Raw genomic sequence first — 19,465 nt, 5'->3', positions numbered from 1 at the left:
GTACCGGGCGAACTCCGTGTCGCGCAGTGCGGACAGTTCTTGAAAGCCACATTCAACATTCTCCACTGCACAAACTCCACCCCCGATAGCAAAAAGTGAATGGTTTTTTCTGGTTGGCCAGTCAGGGAGTCTCAGGGACCAATCAGAAGGCTGACAAACGGTGAATTCTGCATTCATGGGACATGTACAGGACAGATAAGGCCACTCCTTGGGAATCTATGGGAATCCTCAAAAAAACATGTACGGGACAGACAAAGCCACACCTTGGAAGCAGCTTTCACCGCTTCAATAATGCTGATATTTGTTCCAAATGCTTTACACCCTGTATACCAGTAAGACTCCCTAATCAGGAGATAAGCGACCGTCACGTCGTAAACACAAACTTTAGAAGGCAATCGTAGCCAATCAGGAGGGAATATGGGAAATGGGACAGATCCATGTTGATGACATGACTTTAGAGATAGTGTGTAACGCTTTGAGTGATTTTAGGCCAAAATCTGTAGGAGAAGTGTCCAAAAATATGTTTTGCAAAAATCGGCCTGATGGTGGCGCTAGAAGAGGGCCATATGATAAATCAGGGCTGGAGGTTGTGATTTGCCATCCAAGGAGTGTGTGTGCAAAGTGTGATGTGACGGACAGACATACAGACAGACAGACAGACGGACAGACAGCCGGTGGAGCTTTTCATAGTAACTTGCGACCTGACGGTCGCAATAAAATGTCACAATGCGACCAACCCCAACCCCGTCCAACTGTATATATTATGTTCCCGATTTTCAACTGTTTTATTTTATTTGCGACACTTTCTTTGACAACGTAAACGTATGTTTTCTCATGCCAATAAAGCTCCTTGGAATTGAATTGAAAATTGAATTCACCATTCAAGGAATCTCCTAAGGATGGCGGGGAGCGCAGTAGGGAACTGCGTCTGGAAAACGGATGCTCGGCCGCAACCCCTGTGGTCGAGTGCTTGTACATCAGTCCAGCTTGGCGTCCTCCACGGTCCTCTGTGTGCAAATGAGATCTGAGCCTGTGTGTGTTGAAGGAAACACGGCCCGTATGGGAATAGCTGACCTGCTTGTCTCTCCTCTTCATATACAGACCTCTGTGCCTCCCAATGCTCAGCCTCTCTCCGTTCAGACTCAACTGTTCCCTTAACATGGGCGCTTCCCACCTGTGTCTTATACCCGCCCCATAGTCGCCCTCAGTCTCTGGGGGAGGGGCAGGTCTCAACTTCAACAGGTAGTGGAGATGGTCCGGGTGGATGCCGGGGGGATAACCGGCCCTGCGGTGGTTCCCAGGGAACGGGCTGTGGTAATGGGGATTGTCCCATCCGAAGTACAGGGGGTTCCATTCTCTCTGCTCCTCCCAGGCACGGTGCTCTCTGAAGGCAGAACATGTCTGAGGCTTGGTCCAGGTGGATGTTTGGGTCTGGAGCCAGGGTTGGTAGAGGGCCGGCACTCGTCTAGGTACGGGCTGGAAGAGGCCAGTGTGCGACGTGGCCTTCAAAGCTTTATGGCTCTTGCAAGGGTACGGCACCTTGAAGGTGGCGTCGGGTGACTGCACCGGCTTTGGGTCCCCGCTCGTGGGCAGGAGGCAGTCCCCGTCCGGGTCCAGCATCAGGTCAGTTGGGATGCTCATTGGTTCGACTATCTGTCGCTCACACTGGGTTCTTATCACATGACTCAGATCCCGCCATTCCCTCGACAAACATGATGGTTCACCGGTTGTCACAGTCCTGAAAAGTAACAAAATGAAATGTTTTAAATATAGTATTTCAAAACTTGGAACATTGTTCTATTTTCTACCCAGAGTATCCAAACAAGCATTTTCTCTGTCTATATTGCTCTTCTGCTCTCTCCCTCTCCCTCTCTGTTTATATAATCTTAAGAATAGAGCCTTTCTCTCCCCTTCATATTATCTGCCATGTGTTCATATGACTTCATATGAGTACAAATACTGTCCATCGTCTCTATCTGTTGTGCTTGTGCTGTGTGATTCTCTCTTGTTGCATGGAGGGGTCTCAACATATACACAGCACATAAACAAATGCAAACAATGCAGATTTTGTCACACGAACAAATTAAAATTCGTGATTATAATGTATTTGTCTATTTTACATACTGTGGTGGCACTCACTGTGTGAGTGTGATTTTGAGACTTGTTTCACCGTACAGTGAGTGTGACTTCTGAGATTGTTACTTCTCGGTTCTCGTTCACAGAGCACTGAAGCCAACCACCCACTGAAGCCAATAGAACTTCATGGCACATGTAGACAGTTATTTTAATCAGCTATTTTATGTTATGTGCACGTGTCATTTGGCATGCCGCCTTTTGGTCAATTGGCATGAAAGATTTATCGGTTCTTCTGTAGTCCAGGACCAACAAGTTTTGTTCAAATCTGTCGCTAACTACTTGAGATATCCTGCCAACATCCAGACAGACAGACAGACAGACAGACAGACAGACAGACAGACAGGCAGGTGAAAACATTGATGGAGGTAATAATAATGATTGACTAATGACTTGCTCCAAGTCTACGAATGGACTAATAGGCCTACATTTAGCCTCAGATTATAAACGGTTACACACCTCTATTCAGAAGATTGACTTCCATTATTCTAAATAGAGGTGTCACCTAACCCTAACCTAAACCCTAACCTCAGTGGGGGTGTTTCTGAATAGGGGTGTTTCTAAGTAGGGGTGTTTCTGAATAGAGGGCTGCCCCCATTATAAACAGCAGGCCTATTCTATACACACACACACACACACACACACACACACACACACACACACACACACACACACACACACACACACACACACCTGCCAAGCATACACTGTATCTGAGACATGACTGTCTGGGGATGTGAAAGAGCTTGGTTCAGTGGCAGTGCTGGGTGCACTGGCATGGGGATGACATAATGTCAGTGCTGGAGATTAGCTTTGCACTGGCCATAAAAGCCACTGCTGTCACCTCCCCGGCCCCGCGGCCTCGACCGGTTGGTTTAAATAATGACCGTGGGGACATTTGAATAGGTACATACTACAACTGTTTTTATAACTGTGTGTGTGTGTGTGTCTGTGTATCAAGGAGACAGACAGACAGTACACTGTGATTACTGAGACATGGCAGACATGGAGATGATTACAGGCAAAAAGGCGGACAAGTATAAGAGGATATGTTGATAGACAGATGACTAATGGGAACATAGAGCTCGTTTCAAGTATGGATGCTGAATGACCTTATGTGGTGATCATGACATGCCTCTAATCTATGGAAATGAGGCATACACACACAACACTGCTATAAGTGTTTTTGGTGCCATCATGATATAGTTCAATAAAATGTAATTGCAATATTCACTGACGTAAAGTTTCTTTTTTGCATACATACAAACCCACAGCCACAGCTCTCACTGCACACTATTCTATATATAGCTCTTTAATGTGAAAACACAAATGTTAACGTCAAATACAGTCTTGCAGACTTGCGAATTGTTCTTGTGTTAATAATATTTTGCATCTTATTCTTTCTTTTTATACATTTTGGTAGAGTAAAGGTGTTGCATCATTGCTATTACTTTGCGTTCCTACACAGACTGTTATGCATTCTAATCATTAGACATTCACTAAACAAAACACACTCATGGACGTTAGACTTTTTTCCTCTGGTTGGAAAGAGAAAACGTGTGAATGCTGAGTGCTGAACCGCATTGGTAGATGAACAAAGACTAACAAACTCGAAGTACCACCACCATTCTGGACTCGCATGATCCTTGTCTGTACATCCACCCTGCAGCCCACTCACCCAAACCCTGTCATCCATACATCCATTCAAAAATAGCTGTAATAACTGCCAGTCTACAAGGCAAGCTCACAACGATCTGCTATTTTCTCTATATTTTCGAAATAGTTGTTAAGAATGTGTGCTAGACTATACTACCCACCTGTCTAGTCTGTCTGTCCTCTCCAGGGCTGGTAGATACCGCAGGGTTCCTCAGTAGGACATGACACCACGTAGCAGAGTCAATGGAAGCATCCAAGCTCAATAGACTGTCTAGTCAGATGCATTCACTCTCTTCTCCTCTCCTCTCTCTCTCTCTCTCTCTCTCTCTCTCCTCCCTCCTACTTGCTTTTATATTTGACACCCCCTCTCTGCTCATCCAGTCCTCTCAAACTGTCTCAAACAGATTTCATGTTTCTGTTTCTCATCCTCTTTCTCACTGTCTTTGAATCTGTCACAGCTTTCATCTTTTTCGCTCCTATATGTTAATAGCTCTTATCATCAGCAGAGTAAGAGTTACCAGGCACGTGCACACATTAGACATCAAAGGGGGCTTGAGCCCCTGCCCTTTTATCTTTCTGTAAAAAGTGCCCTCCCTAGACCATGAATGCAGTTTTCAGTATGGTGAAAGAAATGCAAATGCCCCCTTTCCATGCCATACCCAAAGGCAGCATTCAAGAGAATTGCCTTGTCCAAACTCTCCTGAACTTGAATGCAGCAATTGCCCTCACTGTCCAGAAAGCCACACCACATTTCCACTATCGCCTTTTTTGTGCTTAGTTTAGTGTGTTATGAAGTACCGAAAATAGCCGACCTCCAAGCTCACAACGCGTCGCGCTCGCGCTGCGACGCGTTGCGAGCTTGGAGGTCGGCTATTTTTGATATTTTCACCAAAAGGCCCTTTAAGAAATGTCAGCCCCTGCCTCTCTAACATTCTCTGCACGTCCCTGAGAGTTATATCCTCCACTTGTAATCACCCTCCTCCTCCTCTTCCTCTCCTCTCTCCCTGGCTCTCTCCCTCTCTTTAGCTGGGTGTATAATTAGACATGATGCTCTCTGCTGTGCGACTCCTCAGCTGATAGTAGGCGTATGACACTATGGCTCTCTGCCTGCATGTACTGTACTGAGGGCGGGAAGGGAATGCTATGCACCAGTATGGCCACACTTGTTTGATTATGTGTGTGCGTGCATGTAAACACACACAGGCACGCACGCACGCACGCACGCACGCAGGGGTGTTGCACCAAATTCTGGGCCCTTTAACTATTGAAAAATAGCAGATATACAAGCTTAAAGTGCCGCACTGCGAGCTTGTAGATCTGATATTTTTTTTAAATCGTGAAAAGGTATTTGAAAATACTATGTCAGTGGTGCTCAAATTTTTCATGTGAAGGACCCCCAAAATGATATCTATTTAGCCACGGACCCTCATCTCAAAATATTTAGTTCCAGGGACCCCCCCAGAAGCAAAATTTGAGTTACAAATGTTCGCTTGTGTTGGCTTGCGTGTGTGTTAGCACACACGCTGGTATATGTGCGTCCGTGACCAAATACATTTTTTTATTTACAATTTTGAGAACCACTGACCACAGTGCTTTTGCTGTTAACTGTGATACTGTATCAGGATATTGCTCACATGACAAGCTCAGCATTAAAACTCAGCCTTAAAACCTAATGTAAGCTCCATCGTACAATGGGGTTGCTTGCTTGCCCAAAACAATAGATTTCGCATCACTTTACATAAAGTGCAACATTGCTTCGAAAGAAACGGGCCTGTGTAATTTAATTACACCCAACTGAAGGGCTAAAAGGTCACAACGTCCACTTTCTGCACCTGAGTTCCATTGTGTTTCACCTTTAGCCCATTTCTTCCACCTGTTGCCCTTTAGCTCAGTTTAACGTATACAGAGAGAGAGATCCTGGCTTCTATAGCAGCTTGCCTCAGCAGCAGTCTTTAGCCTGTCCTCTATTGATTGATTCTGCAGGCCTCAGCAGGTGAAAGCGTCACGGTGTGGCCCACGCACACATTAGACAGAGGTGAGAGGACTTCTCATTTTGAGTCACATCATGCTTCCTCTGCCCACACAGACAGACAGACAAACACACTGGCAGACAGCATGGAGCAGCAGTAGACATAGAAGCAAAGAAGTCTTCACTGCACCCCAGCAACCTTTACACCACCACATCCATCACATGACATTTCAAAACCGTTTCATTTGTTGGCATTGAACTCCCTCATCCCACACTCCCACTTCCATACCGCTTGTTATGTTGCAATGTAAACGGTTTCAGTCTGCACACACTGGCCCAGTTGACAATTGTGAGTTTTAATATAGGCCTAATTAGATATCATACCTTTACACATGAAGACAAAGAGGCCAAAGAAGCAGCAGTGTCCTTTCACTCTTCTTTTGCAGTATGTACAGTATATTATTACGACCGTATACAGCATATATCATTGCGACCGTAGGTCGCAGATTAGTATGTAAACGGTCACAGCTTGTCCGTATATATGTACGTATGCATCTCTATATATCTCTGTCACGGCTGACACTGTGGTTCTATGGGTTTGTCGCTCTGACATCATGCTCCGATGTCACTGTGATGTCAGGGGAACCACTCTTAACAGAATGGGTTTGCCGCTCTGACATCACGCTCTGGCTTCATTGTGATGTCACACTAACATAATCACTTTTATACCCATATATGGAGTTCTGTGATGTCATCAATATTAAGCGCATATCTAACAGGACTTCGGGAATGCCCATATATGTAGGCCACATCGGACAAATAGGCCTACCACAATAACGGCTGGTTCTACAGACAGGGATCTCCATGTATGGGCATAAAAGGGTATGATGTCAGACATCATAGGACACTGAGGACACTGAGTAAGCATGTTTGGGCTCTCCCAGCATATCTCCATATACAGTACATGGAGTCTCCATATATGGGTACCAGGGGTCTCCATATATGGGTAACTGGTCCGATATACATCACTGTGGCCCTTTAGGGCGAGGTTGCAGGTCGCCCTGAGGCGTCTTACTAGTATAGGCCTACTAGAGGTTCAGGCAACTATGCGGCCCTCACAATACTTTGCACCGCTGATCCGACCAATATGCCCATAAATGGAGATCTCTGTTTCTGTCAGTCTGTGTCCATTTTATGCCCATAGTTGCCCAAATATGTGTGTGTGTGTGTGTGTGTGTGTGTGTGTGTGTGTGTGTGTGTGTGTGTGTGTGTATGTGTGTGTGTGTGTGTGTGTGTGTGTGTGTGTGTGTGTGTGTTTCCTTGTCTTGACTCTACATCTATGGGCATAAAAGAGACACAGAAAGACAGACAGGTAAAATGCGTAGCCTAACCATGTTTGTGGGACATGAGTAGGCTGATATTAAATGGAAGAGGTTGGGCTAAATGGAATAGAGAAGAATGACACAATGTTATTGTTATTGCGACCGTAGGTCGCACTTACTACAGAAAGCTGCTCGAGGTGTCCGTCTGTCCGTCCGTCCGTCCGTCACACACGTCACACGTCACACTTTTGCCCTGCTCATATCTCCGCAACCGTTGCCCCGATCCATGCCAGATTTTGCACACACACTCCTTACCTGCCAAACTACAACCTCCAAGGACCCCCGGAGCTCCAGGGACCCCCAGCTCCCTCGGGGACCCCCAAGTGTAAAAAATGAGCACATGTGCAAAAATTACCAAATGACCACCCCAACGGGGCTGCTCACGGGGCATTCCCGGGGACCACCCACTCCTGGTGCTCCAGAACGGATGCAAAAGTGGTGGCGCCCCCAGTGGAGGACCCCCTGCCACTGCAGCTCACATAAAATGCCGTAACTCGGGCTAGGAGCGACCGGGAGAGCCGGGGCCGGTACCTATTCGTCCGCCTTGGCGGCGCGGAGACCCCACCCCTCATTTCTCACATGGCCCTCTAGCGCCACCATGAGGCCGATTAAGATTTTGCCCTAAAATCACGAAAATCACTACACAGTATGTCTACACTCATGTCATCAACATGGATCAGGAAGATTTTGGAAAAACACATTTTTGCTCTATTTGTGGAGATAAGTGACCTACGGTCGCTTATCTCCCGATTAGGGAGTCTTACTGGTTAAAATGCAGTTTTAGCAGCCTAAACTGCATGCTAAATGTCATGATGACATATTATCTAATAATTATCTAATACATTATCTAATATTTTTCTAAATAGGGAATGGTAGACATGCAGTCATTGTGCTTGAATTAATTAGAGGTTTAATAAATTATAGAAAAACTTACTTCACATAACTTTTATAATACTAGGCCTACTAACACCAACAACAGCAACAACAACAACAACAACAATAATAATATCATCATCATCATCATCATCATCATCATCGAAATCATAATAATACCTCATTCTTTTACCGCATTACTTGATGTAGTTTACAAAGGGTGGGGTTTTACAACTTTTACACACAATTGTTTTCATAAAGGATCCTACACTTCACTCACGTGACCATGAATGCACTTACTCACATCCTCTCGATGCGGTTTGCTAGAGTCTATTTTGAAAGAATATGCCTATTCACCACTAGGTGGTACTAAGTACATACATATTATTATGTTGTAACAACCTGCCACTACTACATGATAGATTGGTTCAAGTGGTTGTCTGTAGCTACTGAATTTTAGACTTGGATCAAGACTAATCAAGTAGGCCTATTTCATAGATTTTGACATTTGTAGGTCTATATCTATCCAATACTAAAAGTCAGACTCATCAAAATACCTCTTGATCCAATAATGAATGTAGGCCTACTTCAATATTTCATTCTCTTCAAATGTAACCATGAATATAAAAGTAAATGTCATCTCATAATGATGAGCCTACTCTACTCTACATAATCTGTCATTGTTGTGTATGACAAATAAGAATACCCCAAATGTACAGAAAGAAAGAAAGAAAGAAAGAAAGAAAGAAAGAAAGAAAGGGAGATAAACTCACTTGGTATCTTCTGCTATTAATCTACTTAATTACCATACATAAAATCCTCCTTTTCATTTCCCCATAATCCCTCACATCATGCTCCTCCCCCCTGTCCAGTGGCCAGATGGTATGCTCCACAAAGCCCTAAACTTGCTCTAGCCTTTTCCCAAGTAGCTGAGCTGTCAGCAGACTGAGCAGAGTGAGTCCACTGTGGGAATCAGGCTAAGCAGAGTATTTGTGTGCACACACTGGAGGAGGAACACAGTCAACGACAACCGGTTTGGACTGCTACAAGCTTGAGTCCATTAGAGGAGAGGAGGAGGGAGCTGTCTCCAGGAAGAGCTAAACTGACCTGTGGGCACTGTAAAGGCACTCTGCATCTGTATTTGTGAATAAAGCTTCATCCTAGTGTGACTCTGGGCTGGAGCAAGTATGACTTCCCCAGCAGCCAGCCTCCACAACCAACGTGGTGAGTAAATGGACCATCAAAACCTGCTGCTCTTAAAAATGCTATTATTAGGGAAATATGTGTGTGTGTGTGTGTGTGTGTGTGTGTGTGTGTGTGTGTGTGTGTGTGTGTGTGTGTGTGTGTGTGTGTGTGTGTGTGTGTGTGTGTGTGTGTGTGTCTGCTGTAGAAGTGGATGGTGAAGAATATATTGGGTACCTGAAGTTAATTGCATATACAGACCCATGCATTAAATATTTAATGGAAACAAAACCCAGGACACAATTAGATGCTATTGAAGTGATTACTGGTGATTCATTCCCTTTCAGACTGACTGTTATAGTGTGTGTGTGTGTGTGTGTGTGTGTGTGTGTGTGTGTGTGTGTGTGTGTGTGTGTGTGTGTGTGTGTGTGTGTGTGTGTGTGTGTGTGTGTGTGTGTGTGTGTGTGAGAGTGTGAGTGTGAGAGAGAGAGAGAGAGAGAGAGAGAGAGAGAACATCATAGATGTATTTGATCGATTTTGGCATTTCTAAGAAAGTAAAAGTCAGATTTGATAATGCCAGGCATGCCACTGTCCATATAATCTAAACTGTGCAACAACGCAATACAATGTGTTCATATTGGATAGAGAGCCAGTGTGGAACCTGACATGCAGCTCAATGTGTTAAATAGCTTCTGTGGACGCTGCCCTGAGTGACATGTGGTGCTGGAAGTGCTGCGCAAGCCAAAATCAGACAGGAATGTTGAATCATCACCATGAGTAATGTCCGCTAATACTAATGCTGAATGGGTCTCACACACACACACACACACACACACACACACACACACACACACACACACACACACACACACACACACACACACACACACACACACACACACACACACACACACACACACACTGCATGAGCAGATGGATACATAAACAAAAGTGATGAATGCACACATGCACACACACTAACAAATAGGTGGGGACTGTGGGAGCCACAGAGTGCCAGACAAAGATCTCTTTACTCTTAATGGGATTGTGCCTGTTGATCTCATTGGGTCAGATGGACTGCAGCGACTGGGAATGGTGGTCTGGACTGGAGGCTGTCCTACAGGCACCACGACCCAGTTACACCACCTGGAAATGGAATTAGGCCAAGCGAGATCAGTGATCGATTGTGTATGTATGGCAAAGTAGGATCAGACCCCGGGTTGTGTTGTGAGAAGACTGCCTCCAATGTCAACATTGATTGAATGATTGAGTGTTTTATTAGACAAAATGGAGAACATAACAAGTATAGTCAATACATTGAAATAATGTAGTACAGTACAAGTACAGTTAAACACCCTGCCTAAAAGGAGCATCCCAAATAAGTCCTTTTATGGTCTTTTTTACGTCGAAAGTCCTAGGTATTCAACTCATGGATAAAACAAATAGCAAAAAACAAAACAAAAAAAACATTCAAATATTCATCACATACTCATCGTTGCTGTCGGGCAGAAACATTTATCTGTCTCTTTTATCTCCATATTTTAACTTATGTTTCTTCATAAATGAATGTCCCACTTCATCAGTGTCACACGAAAGTAGCAGAACATTGCAGATCAGATCTGAGCTTAGCTTGTATAGAGCGAATCTGAATACCGAAAAGTAACAGTTTTGGACATATGAGGTTTCCACCGAGAGCTACATCATGCATGTGAGCAGGCATGTGCACTACATAGACACCATCTGTAAAAAGTGCCCTCTCCAGACCATGAATGCAGTTCTTTGAAGAAATGCAAATGCCCCCTTTCCACGCGTTGCATTCAAGAGAATTGCCTTGTTCAAACTCTCCTGAACTTGAATGCAGCATCTTATGTTGAAAGAATTGCCCTCTCTGTGTATAAATTCATGCCGTTACGCCACAACTACAGTATTCACTTGATTATGATTTGTTCAGTGTGGTATCACGCACCAAAAACAGCCGACCTCCAAGCTAACCCCTAACCCTAACCCATTTCCACCAAAAGGCCCTTTAAGAAATGTCAGCCCCTCAGGGTTCCCACGGTCATGAAATTCCTGGAAATATTTTGAAATTAGAAAAATATTTTTCCAGTATTGGAAAAGTTTTGGAATTTATCAAGGGTCCTGGAAGGTCCTGGAAAAAATACCTATGCATTGTCTTTGGTTATTGATTTTGTTAATACCTCTGAAATGACAAATTAAACATGGGCCAAATTGTCAAATATTAGAGGCAGAAATTGTGAAAATAGCCGATCTACATGCTCACAACGCCTCGCAACGCGAGGCGTTGTGAGCATGTGGATCAGCTATTTTCACAATAGAACCGTGTTATACAAAATTCCTCAACTCTTAGTGCTCGTCAGGGTGGGGGTCCCCAGTTAAAATATGATTATTTCGGGGGCCACGGCCTGAAAAGGTTGAGAACCACTGGCATACACTACCTGTCTTTGGGCATTGCGCATAGGAGTAAGCGACCTGTTATTGAGCTGAATTATTGTTATTATAGTCCTGGAAATTGGGTTAAATATTCTGGAAAAGTTTTGGAAAGGTTTTTGAAATGAATTGGTAAAAATGTGTGGGAACCCTGGCCCCTGCCTCTCTAACATTCTCTGCACGTCCCTGACGTCATGCATGTGAGGGTTTGATTGCATGGGGACTCGTGCCAAGGAGCGACGTACTGGTGGCTGTGGCATGAAGGATTGACCAGCTGTTGTCAGTATTTAAAGTTAGATGGAGGGCAGGAAGCTGGAAAGTGAAGGGGATCTTTGTATTTGTCGTGTTCTCCACTCAGCTCACTTTGGATGGATGACCCAGATAAGATGAAAGGGAATCGATGAGGTTTAACAAGTAAAATGAATTACATTCTGTATCTTTAATTCAGTGCACTATGCTCCCCACAGAGGAGCAAAGAGCTTAAAGGAGTCATCCAGACCAAAACACATATAGGGTTAAATCTGTCTTTTATCATACCCCTTTATACCTGCTTTAGTCCATTTTTTTCATAGCTGCCCCTGTTGCTAGATTTCGGCTGCCCCTGTTGCTAGATTTCGCAGGCCCTCTCATAACTAACAGAGTAGATAGACTTTATACTAGTGCGGTTATTTCTTCAGCTTCAAAGTTAGTATTTTTTTATTGGATTGTGTTTACACAACGTCCTGAGACCAACCACACCACTGTTTTGACCTCACAGGCACCCTTACTTGTCAAACCAACCCCTCCCTCCCCTCCCTTTCTAGCCTCTCCTCTCCCTGCTCTGGTGCAGAGCAGAAGCCGTTTGACAAGTAAGGGTGCCTCGTGCCTGTGAGGTCAAAACAGCGGTTTGGTTGGTCTCAGGACGTTGTGTAAACACAATCCAATAAAAAAATACTAACTTTGAAGCTGAAGAAATTACAGCACTTGTATAAAGTCTATCTACTCTGTTAGTTATGAGAGGGCCAGCAAAATCTAGCAACAGGGGCAGCCGAAATCTAGCAACAGGGGCAGCTATGAAAAAAATGGACTAAAGCAGGTATAAAGGGGTATGATAAAAGGCAGATTTAACCCTATATGTGTTTTGGTCTGGATGACTCCTTTAAGTCAGACTCTACACTGCCAAATCCTGAATGATAATTTAATTCATTTACATGAACAGATTTGACTGTACATGAATGTTTTCTCATTTATCGGCTCCAGTTGGATAACTCTATATTCGTGAGCCTTATGATGCCTAATTGCCTAATGACACCCAGGACTCCTTTAATTACTTCGATTTTGATCCCTAAATATTGCTGGGAAAATAAATAGGTTCATAAATATTTTGTGCGTGTTTGTAAAGCTCTGAGACAGAAGGAACTGTTGTATACACATGTCTGGATAACTATGGACACAAGAAGGACTTGATACTGCATACCCATCGTAAAAAGAGCGTATAACAGCACGTGACCAGCTGAAATATATTTGTTGCCAGTGTAACAATCACTGCTGCTGCTATTTATGACTGCTGTTTCCATGGGTTGGAAATATGTAAGAAGCAATAGGAAGAATGATGACTTTTAACGAAAGACCAATGTGAAACTGTTTGTGTTACAATCAATGTGTGTCACAGCCGCAGGGTGTTTAACATTTGAAGAGAATGGGTGTGTGTGTGAGAGAGTGAGAGTTAGGGAGCTTATATTAAATGTTGACCTTGACTAACAGTCTCAGTCAGGGGTCTTCAACAGGGGGTCCTCAGAGTTACTACAGTTTGTGTGATAGAAACTGTTTTTCTTCTTTTTTATATTAACCACTTGAAACCTAGTGTCCTTATTCTGAGAACTTTAGCCAAAAATAGCAGCTCTACAAGCTCACAACGCCTCGCACTGCGAGGCGTTGTGAGCTTGTAAATCGTCTATTTTTGGCAAAGAGCTTTGGTGTAGAGGGGAAAAAGAGCAACTAAGTACAGAGTGAAAGGTCAAGTTTATTAATTATTGACGGTTCAAGTGGTTAAATATCTGAAAACACAAATCGACATGAATCCAAAATACACTGATGATCGATCGTGCTGTCAAACAACAATGAAACTATATGGAATCTATGAAAAGGTTGTGGGGGTCCCTGCTTCATCTCTCTCTCAACTAAGGGGTCCTTGGCCTGAAATGTTGAAGACCCTGATCTCAGTCATGGTTTCCATCTAGTCTTCTTGTCTAAATGTTCGAAGAAGTTGCACAGACCGGGGCCTTTCTTTGGTTTCCTAACAAATCATTTCTTTGCTGTTAACAACATAGACAGAGTTAAATGCCTCCAGCTAAACGTTACCTGTTAAGGGTCATATCAGAGAAAAGCAGAGTTGATTTATTTTGTACAATTGCACCCCCCAAAAAGTAATGTTTGTCATACAATCAATCATAGGCTAATTTGGTTGGAGAGTAGGCTAAATCACGACTTGCCCCAGAGGTATTAAAGGTGAAATGCCCCTTTGATGAATGAAATCGCCTCCACAACTCCACAATCCAAGTGCTCATAGCAGAAACTCCATGGTAAGCTTACAAAACATAGTGTTTGTCCCAATCATTTTTACTGTATCTGTCTCACAGCCAACCAGCAGTATTTATTCTGTATTTCTGTCAGGCGAAAGCGTTGTGCAATTATAAATTAGCCCTTAGACTCAACAAAAAGTGTGAGCAATGCCAGAGGTATTTCGTTGAGTTTGGCCAGCATTCCAGTGGCTGTCCGTGCTTAACTGAAAATAGCATTCATCTTCCCTCCCAGATATGAGGAGTCATAACAGTCTTCCAGAAACACTAGAGAGCAACACAACGTGGTGTTTAATTTCATTTCATGTCATCATCATGTGAGTAGACTGAGTAATAGAATAGGATTGTGAACTTTAATCATCTGTGAGAAATGTGAAGGGCGTCTGTTCAGCTAATCGTACCCTATGACATTCACTTCCTTGAGGTGAACATACCCCGAGCAAAATCCTTGAATGTTGCTTCCGTCTCTCCTCCTAATAGTTCTGTGTTGTTTTTCCCATTGATTGGGAATAATAATTCATAATATATATGAATTACTCTCTTAAAGGTGATACACCATGCATTTAAAAAGTATTTATGTCATATTGTGTATGTCCCAAAAACGTTTTTCAAAAGGTTTGAGGCTAAATTACCACTCCTAAATAGAGAGCCTCTCTCATTTTTGAATGGCTCTCAGAGCATTTTCAGCTGCAGTACCACCTTTGGCCTGAACTTCTTTTTTTTAAACATTTTTTTTATGATTATTTTTGTGATGATGTCACAATCGGCAGATGACGTCACAATCGGCAGCAAATCTGGACAGCCTGTTTTGAGAACCCGTGGGATACTTTTAACCTTCGCCTTCTCAAAACCAGAGAAAGACACAACGGTCAGAAATGGGACTTTGTGAGGATAGAAGGTGCTAGTGGGACCCCCAAAAAAGGTTTTAAAATAGGAAAGGTGAAATTTCATGGTGTATCACCTTTAACATTCTGAAATACATGCTGCTTGAAATACAGTAATTATAAGAAGTTAATCTCATTCTACTTTTTACTTAAAGGGGCACTCCACCGCTTTTCAACCTATGTTCATATAATTGGTCCTCACTCAAAAATAGCTTTTCTTTTTTTTTTTCTTTTTTTTTCTCAGAGGAGGGCTGTGGGCAGGTCAGAAACCCATAGTCTTGTGACATCATCGATTGCCAATCCAGCTTATAGAAACTGCAGGCTTTCTATTCCTGAAAAGTTGCAATTTTAAAGTGGAAGCCATTGTTCTCGCAATAATAAAAATCTAAATATTTTTTTCAAAAATATTGATTAATTTTTTTTTTTGGAAAATGATGATGTCACAAGACTATGGATTCTGAACTTCCCACAGCTCTCCTAGGAGACTTGGACGGAGTAGAAAAAAATGGTGATATTTTATCATGAACATTAGTGAGGACCTATTATATGAAGACAGGTTGAAAAGTGGTGAACTACTCCTTTAAGTTTTGATTCAAGTTTGCCTGGACAAGACAAATACATGTATAACATGTAAACGTATAAAACAGAGCTGAAGATAAATGTTGTGTGGAACAGAATTCCCAGTAGTTTATGTTTACAATTTGAATTTGAAGAGTCTTCTGCTTATGGAGGGCCATAAGCAGGGCGCTGACGTTGCATATTGCCAGTGAGTCTGTGGTCAAATCTAGGCAGGGAGGGGAGAGAGTTAACCATGATGTCACAGTTGAGCTTAGCGATGATGGTGCTGGGCACTGCTTCACCCCACTGAAAACATATACTCCCATCTTGGACTTTGTAAGTCACTCTGGATAGGAGTGTCTGTTAAATGCTTACATCATACTTTTAAAACAGTCACACACAGTGAAACACAACACTGCAAGTGACTGCATATACAGACATGGACATAGACACAGTTGCACACACACACTCACGCACGCACACACACTTAGAGCTTGACCTAGACAGGGTTTAAGACAAAAACAGTGAATGAGAGACACCTAAACTAAAAGTGACAGCACAGCTCCCAGATATATTTTATTCGCTTCATCACAAGAGTGAAGTTGCTCTCTGTTCCACACAGTGTTCAAGCTAATAGCCTATGTTTTTCTGTCAATGTCTAATGGATAGGTCATAGGTGCAGATGATTGATGATTGATTTATTGACATATTGATTGATGATAGATTCCTAGCTCTGCAAGTAATTCTAGATGTAAAAAAAAAAAAGAAAAAAAAAAAAGAAAGAAAAAAAAAACTTCTACCACTTTTTCGAGTCACGTGTTCAAATACTGGATTCTGATTGGCTAAATTCCGGAGGTTATGAGAGGACAACTGCCGCAAAGTTGTGTGCGGACTTGTCCGAGATCAATGCGCCTCAGTGTACATCCGGGGACTTCAGGAGGTAGTCGGAACACCTTTCCCCCAACCAACAAATGAAGGTCGCAGCGGTCCTATGTTTACTAACGTGCGTACTATCGTCGCCGATTTATTTGGATCCAATGCAATCCGCCAACTTTAAAGCCCCTTTTCTCTGAACCTATGCCTTTCTGGAAGCGAACAGCCTCTATTTACGGCCGGAACGGTGCTTTTAACTGACGTTAGCTTAGCTGTAAGCTAGACGCATGGATTAGTATGGAGTTGGCGCCATCTGTTGGTGAGTAGAAGATGTTGTTGGTGGAACTATCTGCTGTCTCGCGGAAGTTTTATAGGCAATAATGATTGTAACTTAAGATCCTTGCAAGTTACAACTATGTGTTTTCTTTCATGTATAAGGGAAAAAGTGGTAGAAAAGCTATTTACCACTCGGGGTCGGCTTCGCCTCGTCCGATAACACCCTAACACAGGACATTATCAGAGCATAATGTCCTCTCACTCGGGATAAATTGCTTACACTGTCATCGCTAGCCACCCAGGGTGGCCTTTCTGGTCTGTCTTTCTTTCTAATGTTTCAGAAACTAAATTGTTGCACTTCTGCTCCTGTATGTTATGGCAGGATGTTTCTTCTTCCTATACAACATTTTGACCAGTGTCTAGTGACCCACTACTAGATACTGTTGTGTCAGTGACCTACTAGCCACTAGACACTGTTATGTCAGTAGTTGTGTCATAGAAAATCCCTGGCCAACAGATTGACCTGTCTGGTAGAGGCCAGCCTGTCAGTAGTTTTATGCAGACGGTCCTATGCTGCAAAACATGGGAGAGTCAAGTCAGTAAAAAAGAATCAACATTTCCAGAATTCCCTTTCTCTATAGCCTCTCCCTCCACGTCTTTTTTCCACTTTGGCTCTCCCTCTCTCAAGCATTATTAGACAAATTGCTCTCATCATACTCATCGTTCTCTGCTCTCACCAGAGTCCCTTTCCGTCCTGACCTCTCCTCCTCCTACACTCGAGTCCTCACTACTTTCATGCTGCACCACTCCCCTGTCTTGTCACAGCTGGGAGCAGTGTTGTTTTTGACATCAAATTTTGATTTAGTTTTAGTCATAGTCTTTTGAATAAAATGTCTTTTAGTTTTAGTCATAATTTAGTCACCTGAAAAGTTTTAGTTTTAGTCTAATTTTAGTCGACTAAATATCATAAGATGTATTTTGGCAGGCCTTGATGGCATCGCAATGACTGATTTTACACTTGGTTGCGTGCTGAAAATCGCCAATCTACAAGCTCACAATGCGTCGCAGCGCGACACGTTGTGAGCTTGTAGATCTGCGATTTTTAGTATGCAACACCGGAGACCAACCAAACATAAAATTACTCTCTTCTCCACTAGTCCCTCCCTAACGTTTTACTCTAGTTTTTATTTTGTTGACGAAATTGTCAATATATTTAGTCTTAGTTTTAGTCACCATAGCTTATTTTTCATTTAGTTTTTATTTAGTTTTCGTCAGTGAAAAAAACGTAGTCGACAAACATTTTTCGTCGTTGTTTTAGTCGACGAAATCAACACTGGCTGGGAGCTGGCCCTTGTGAAACAGAATCTCTCCTCTCTGACCGGCCATTATGCCTGGAATGGATAGAAAGGACAGAGCTAGGGCTGTCACAATTATTACATAATCGTCTAATCGTGATTATTTGACATTATCGCAATTATTTTGTCATAATCGTCATAGTCGTGAATGTTGAAAAATTACCGAAATAGTGGAAATAGCAGATCTACAAGCTCACAACGAGCTTGTAGATCGGCTATTTCCACTATCAAAGTTATTTTTTAAGTAGTAAGTTGTCAAATATGTCAGTCATTTCTTTGTATATTTAGATTATGTGTCATATCTACCATGTACAACTTCAAAGCCTAAAAGCCAAACAGAAATGTAATTATCAACGACAAAAACACAATTAAATCGTTAATCGCCAATTATTTGAGTGACAATTAATCGTCATGTAAAATGTCATATCGTGACAGCCCTAGACAGAGAGAGAGTCCTGCTATCTCACCCTCCAGCCCAAACAAAAGTTATGTCAATGTTATGGATCTCGTTGATGGGCAGTTGAAGCCGCTGGCTGGCCCAGTACAAAATGAAGATTTGTGTGCTTTATCTCCAGTATCACGCATAGACAAGTCGAGAGAAAGAGAGAGAGACCGACAGATTGGAAAGAGGGGAAGGATGCTAGCCTGGCTTGGCCAGACTATATACTAATGCAGCTAACTAACCCATGTTAAAACTCCTTGTTTTAACATGGGTGGGTTGTCTAGCTGCGCTAGGCTAGAAGGACGCAAGTGTGCGACAATTATGAGTTTATTATGGCATTGGCTCTTCACAATACTTCATTTGATATGATCTATTAATCTACATGATGAGAGTCGAGTGGAAATAAGTGTAGTCTTCCTCACATTGGAGGTTCTAACCGTGATGACCACATCAGTTCCTTCTTGGAAACCTTTTCGTAACCACCTCAACATGGTTTGCGCAGAAACCTTCAGAATGAGGCTCTCTGGCAAAGTAATCTACAATCTGTCTAGGTGAGGGATGGTTCCTATGGGGATTTCTGTTTGACTGCTGCGTACCAGCAGACTGTAGCCAGGGTCACTCAGCTAAGCAGCACATCTATAAACAACTGGATCTTCTGGAAAGGCCATCCTGTCTGCTCTGTTCCCAAAACGCCTGTCCTGAAGTCCTCTCTTCCTGCAGTCACAGTGGCATTTGCCATAAAGCAAAGTCCTCTGTGTTAAATTAACTGACAATTTTACTATTGTGCCAAGCTCCGACTTTCATTTATCATGGTGATGGGCTGTAATATCCACATGTCTGGACCTGGTATCGGCCCCCAGAGCGATTCCTCACCAC

The 19,465-nt window shown here is 42.9% G+C and overlaps 1 protein-coding gene across 1 annotated transcript in view; it reads left to right on the top strand.

Moving 5' to 3' along the window:
- Nucleotides 1-9,200: 9,200 nt before the first annotated feature.
- LOC308287240 (cadherin-like protein 26) overlaps nt 9,201-19,465 on the top strand; it is a gene marked incomplete at both ends in the record, with an annotated part of 48,436 nt that continues 38,171 nt past the window's right edge. The window contains one exon of the mRNA XM_080728355.1: nt 9,201-9,237. Coding sequence (XP_080584481.1) covers nt 9,201-9,237 — 37 coding nt within the window. The remainder of the gene's footprint in view (nt 9,238-19,465) is intronic.

Source organism: Nannobrachium achirus (genome assembly GCF_963921795.1).
Source record: "Nannobrachium achirus genome assembly, chromosome: 6".
NCBI lineage: Eukaryota > Metazoa > Chordata > Actinopteri > Myctophiformes > Myctophidae > Nannobrachium > Nannobrachium achirus.
This window is presented reverse-complemented; position numbering and strand designations above follow the sequence as displayed.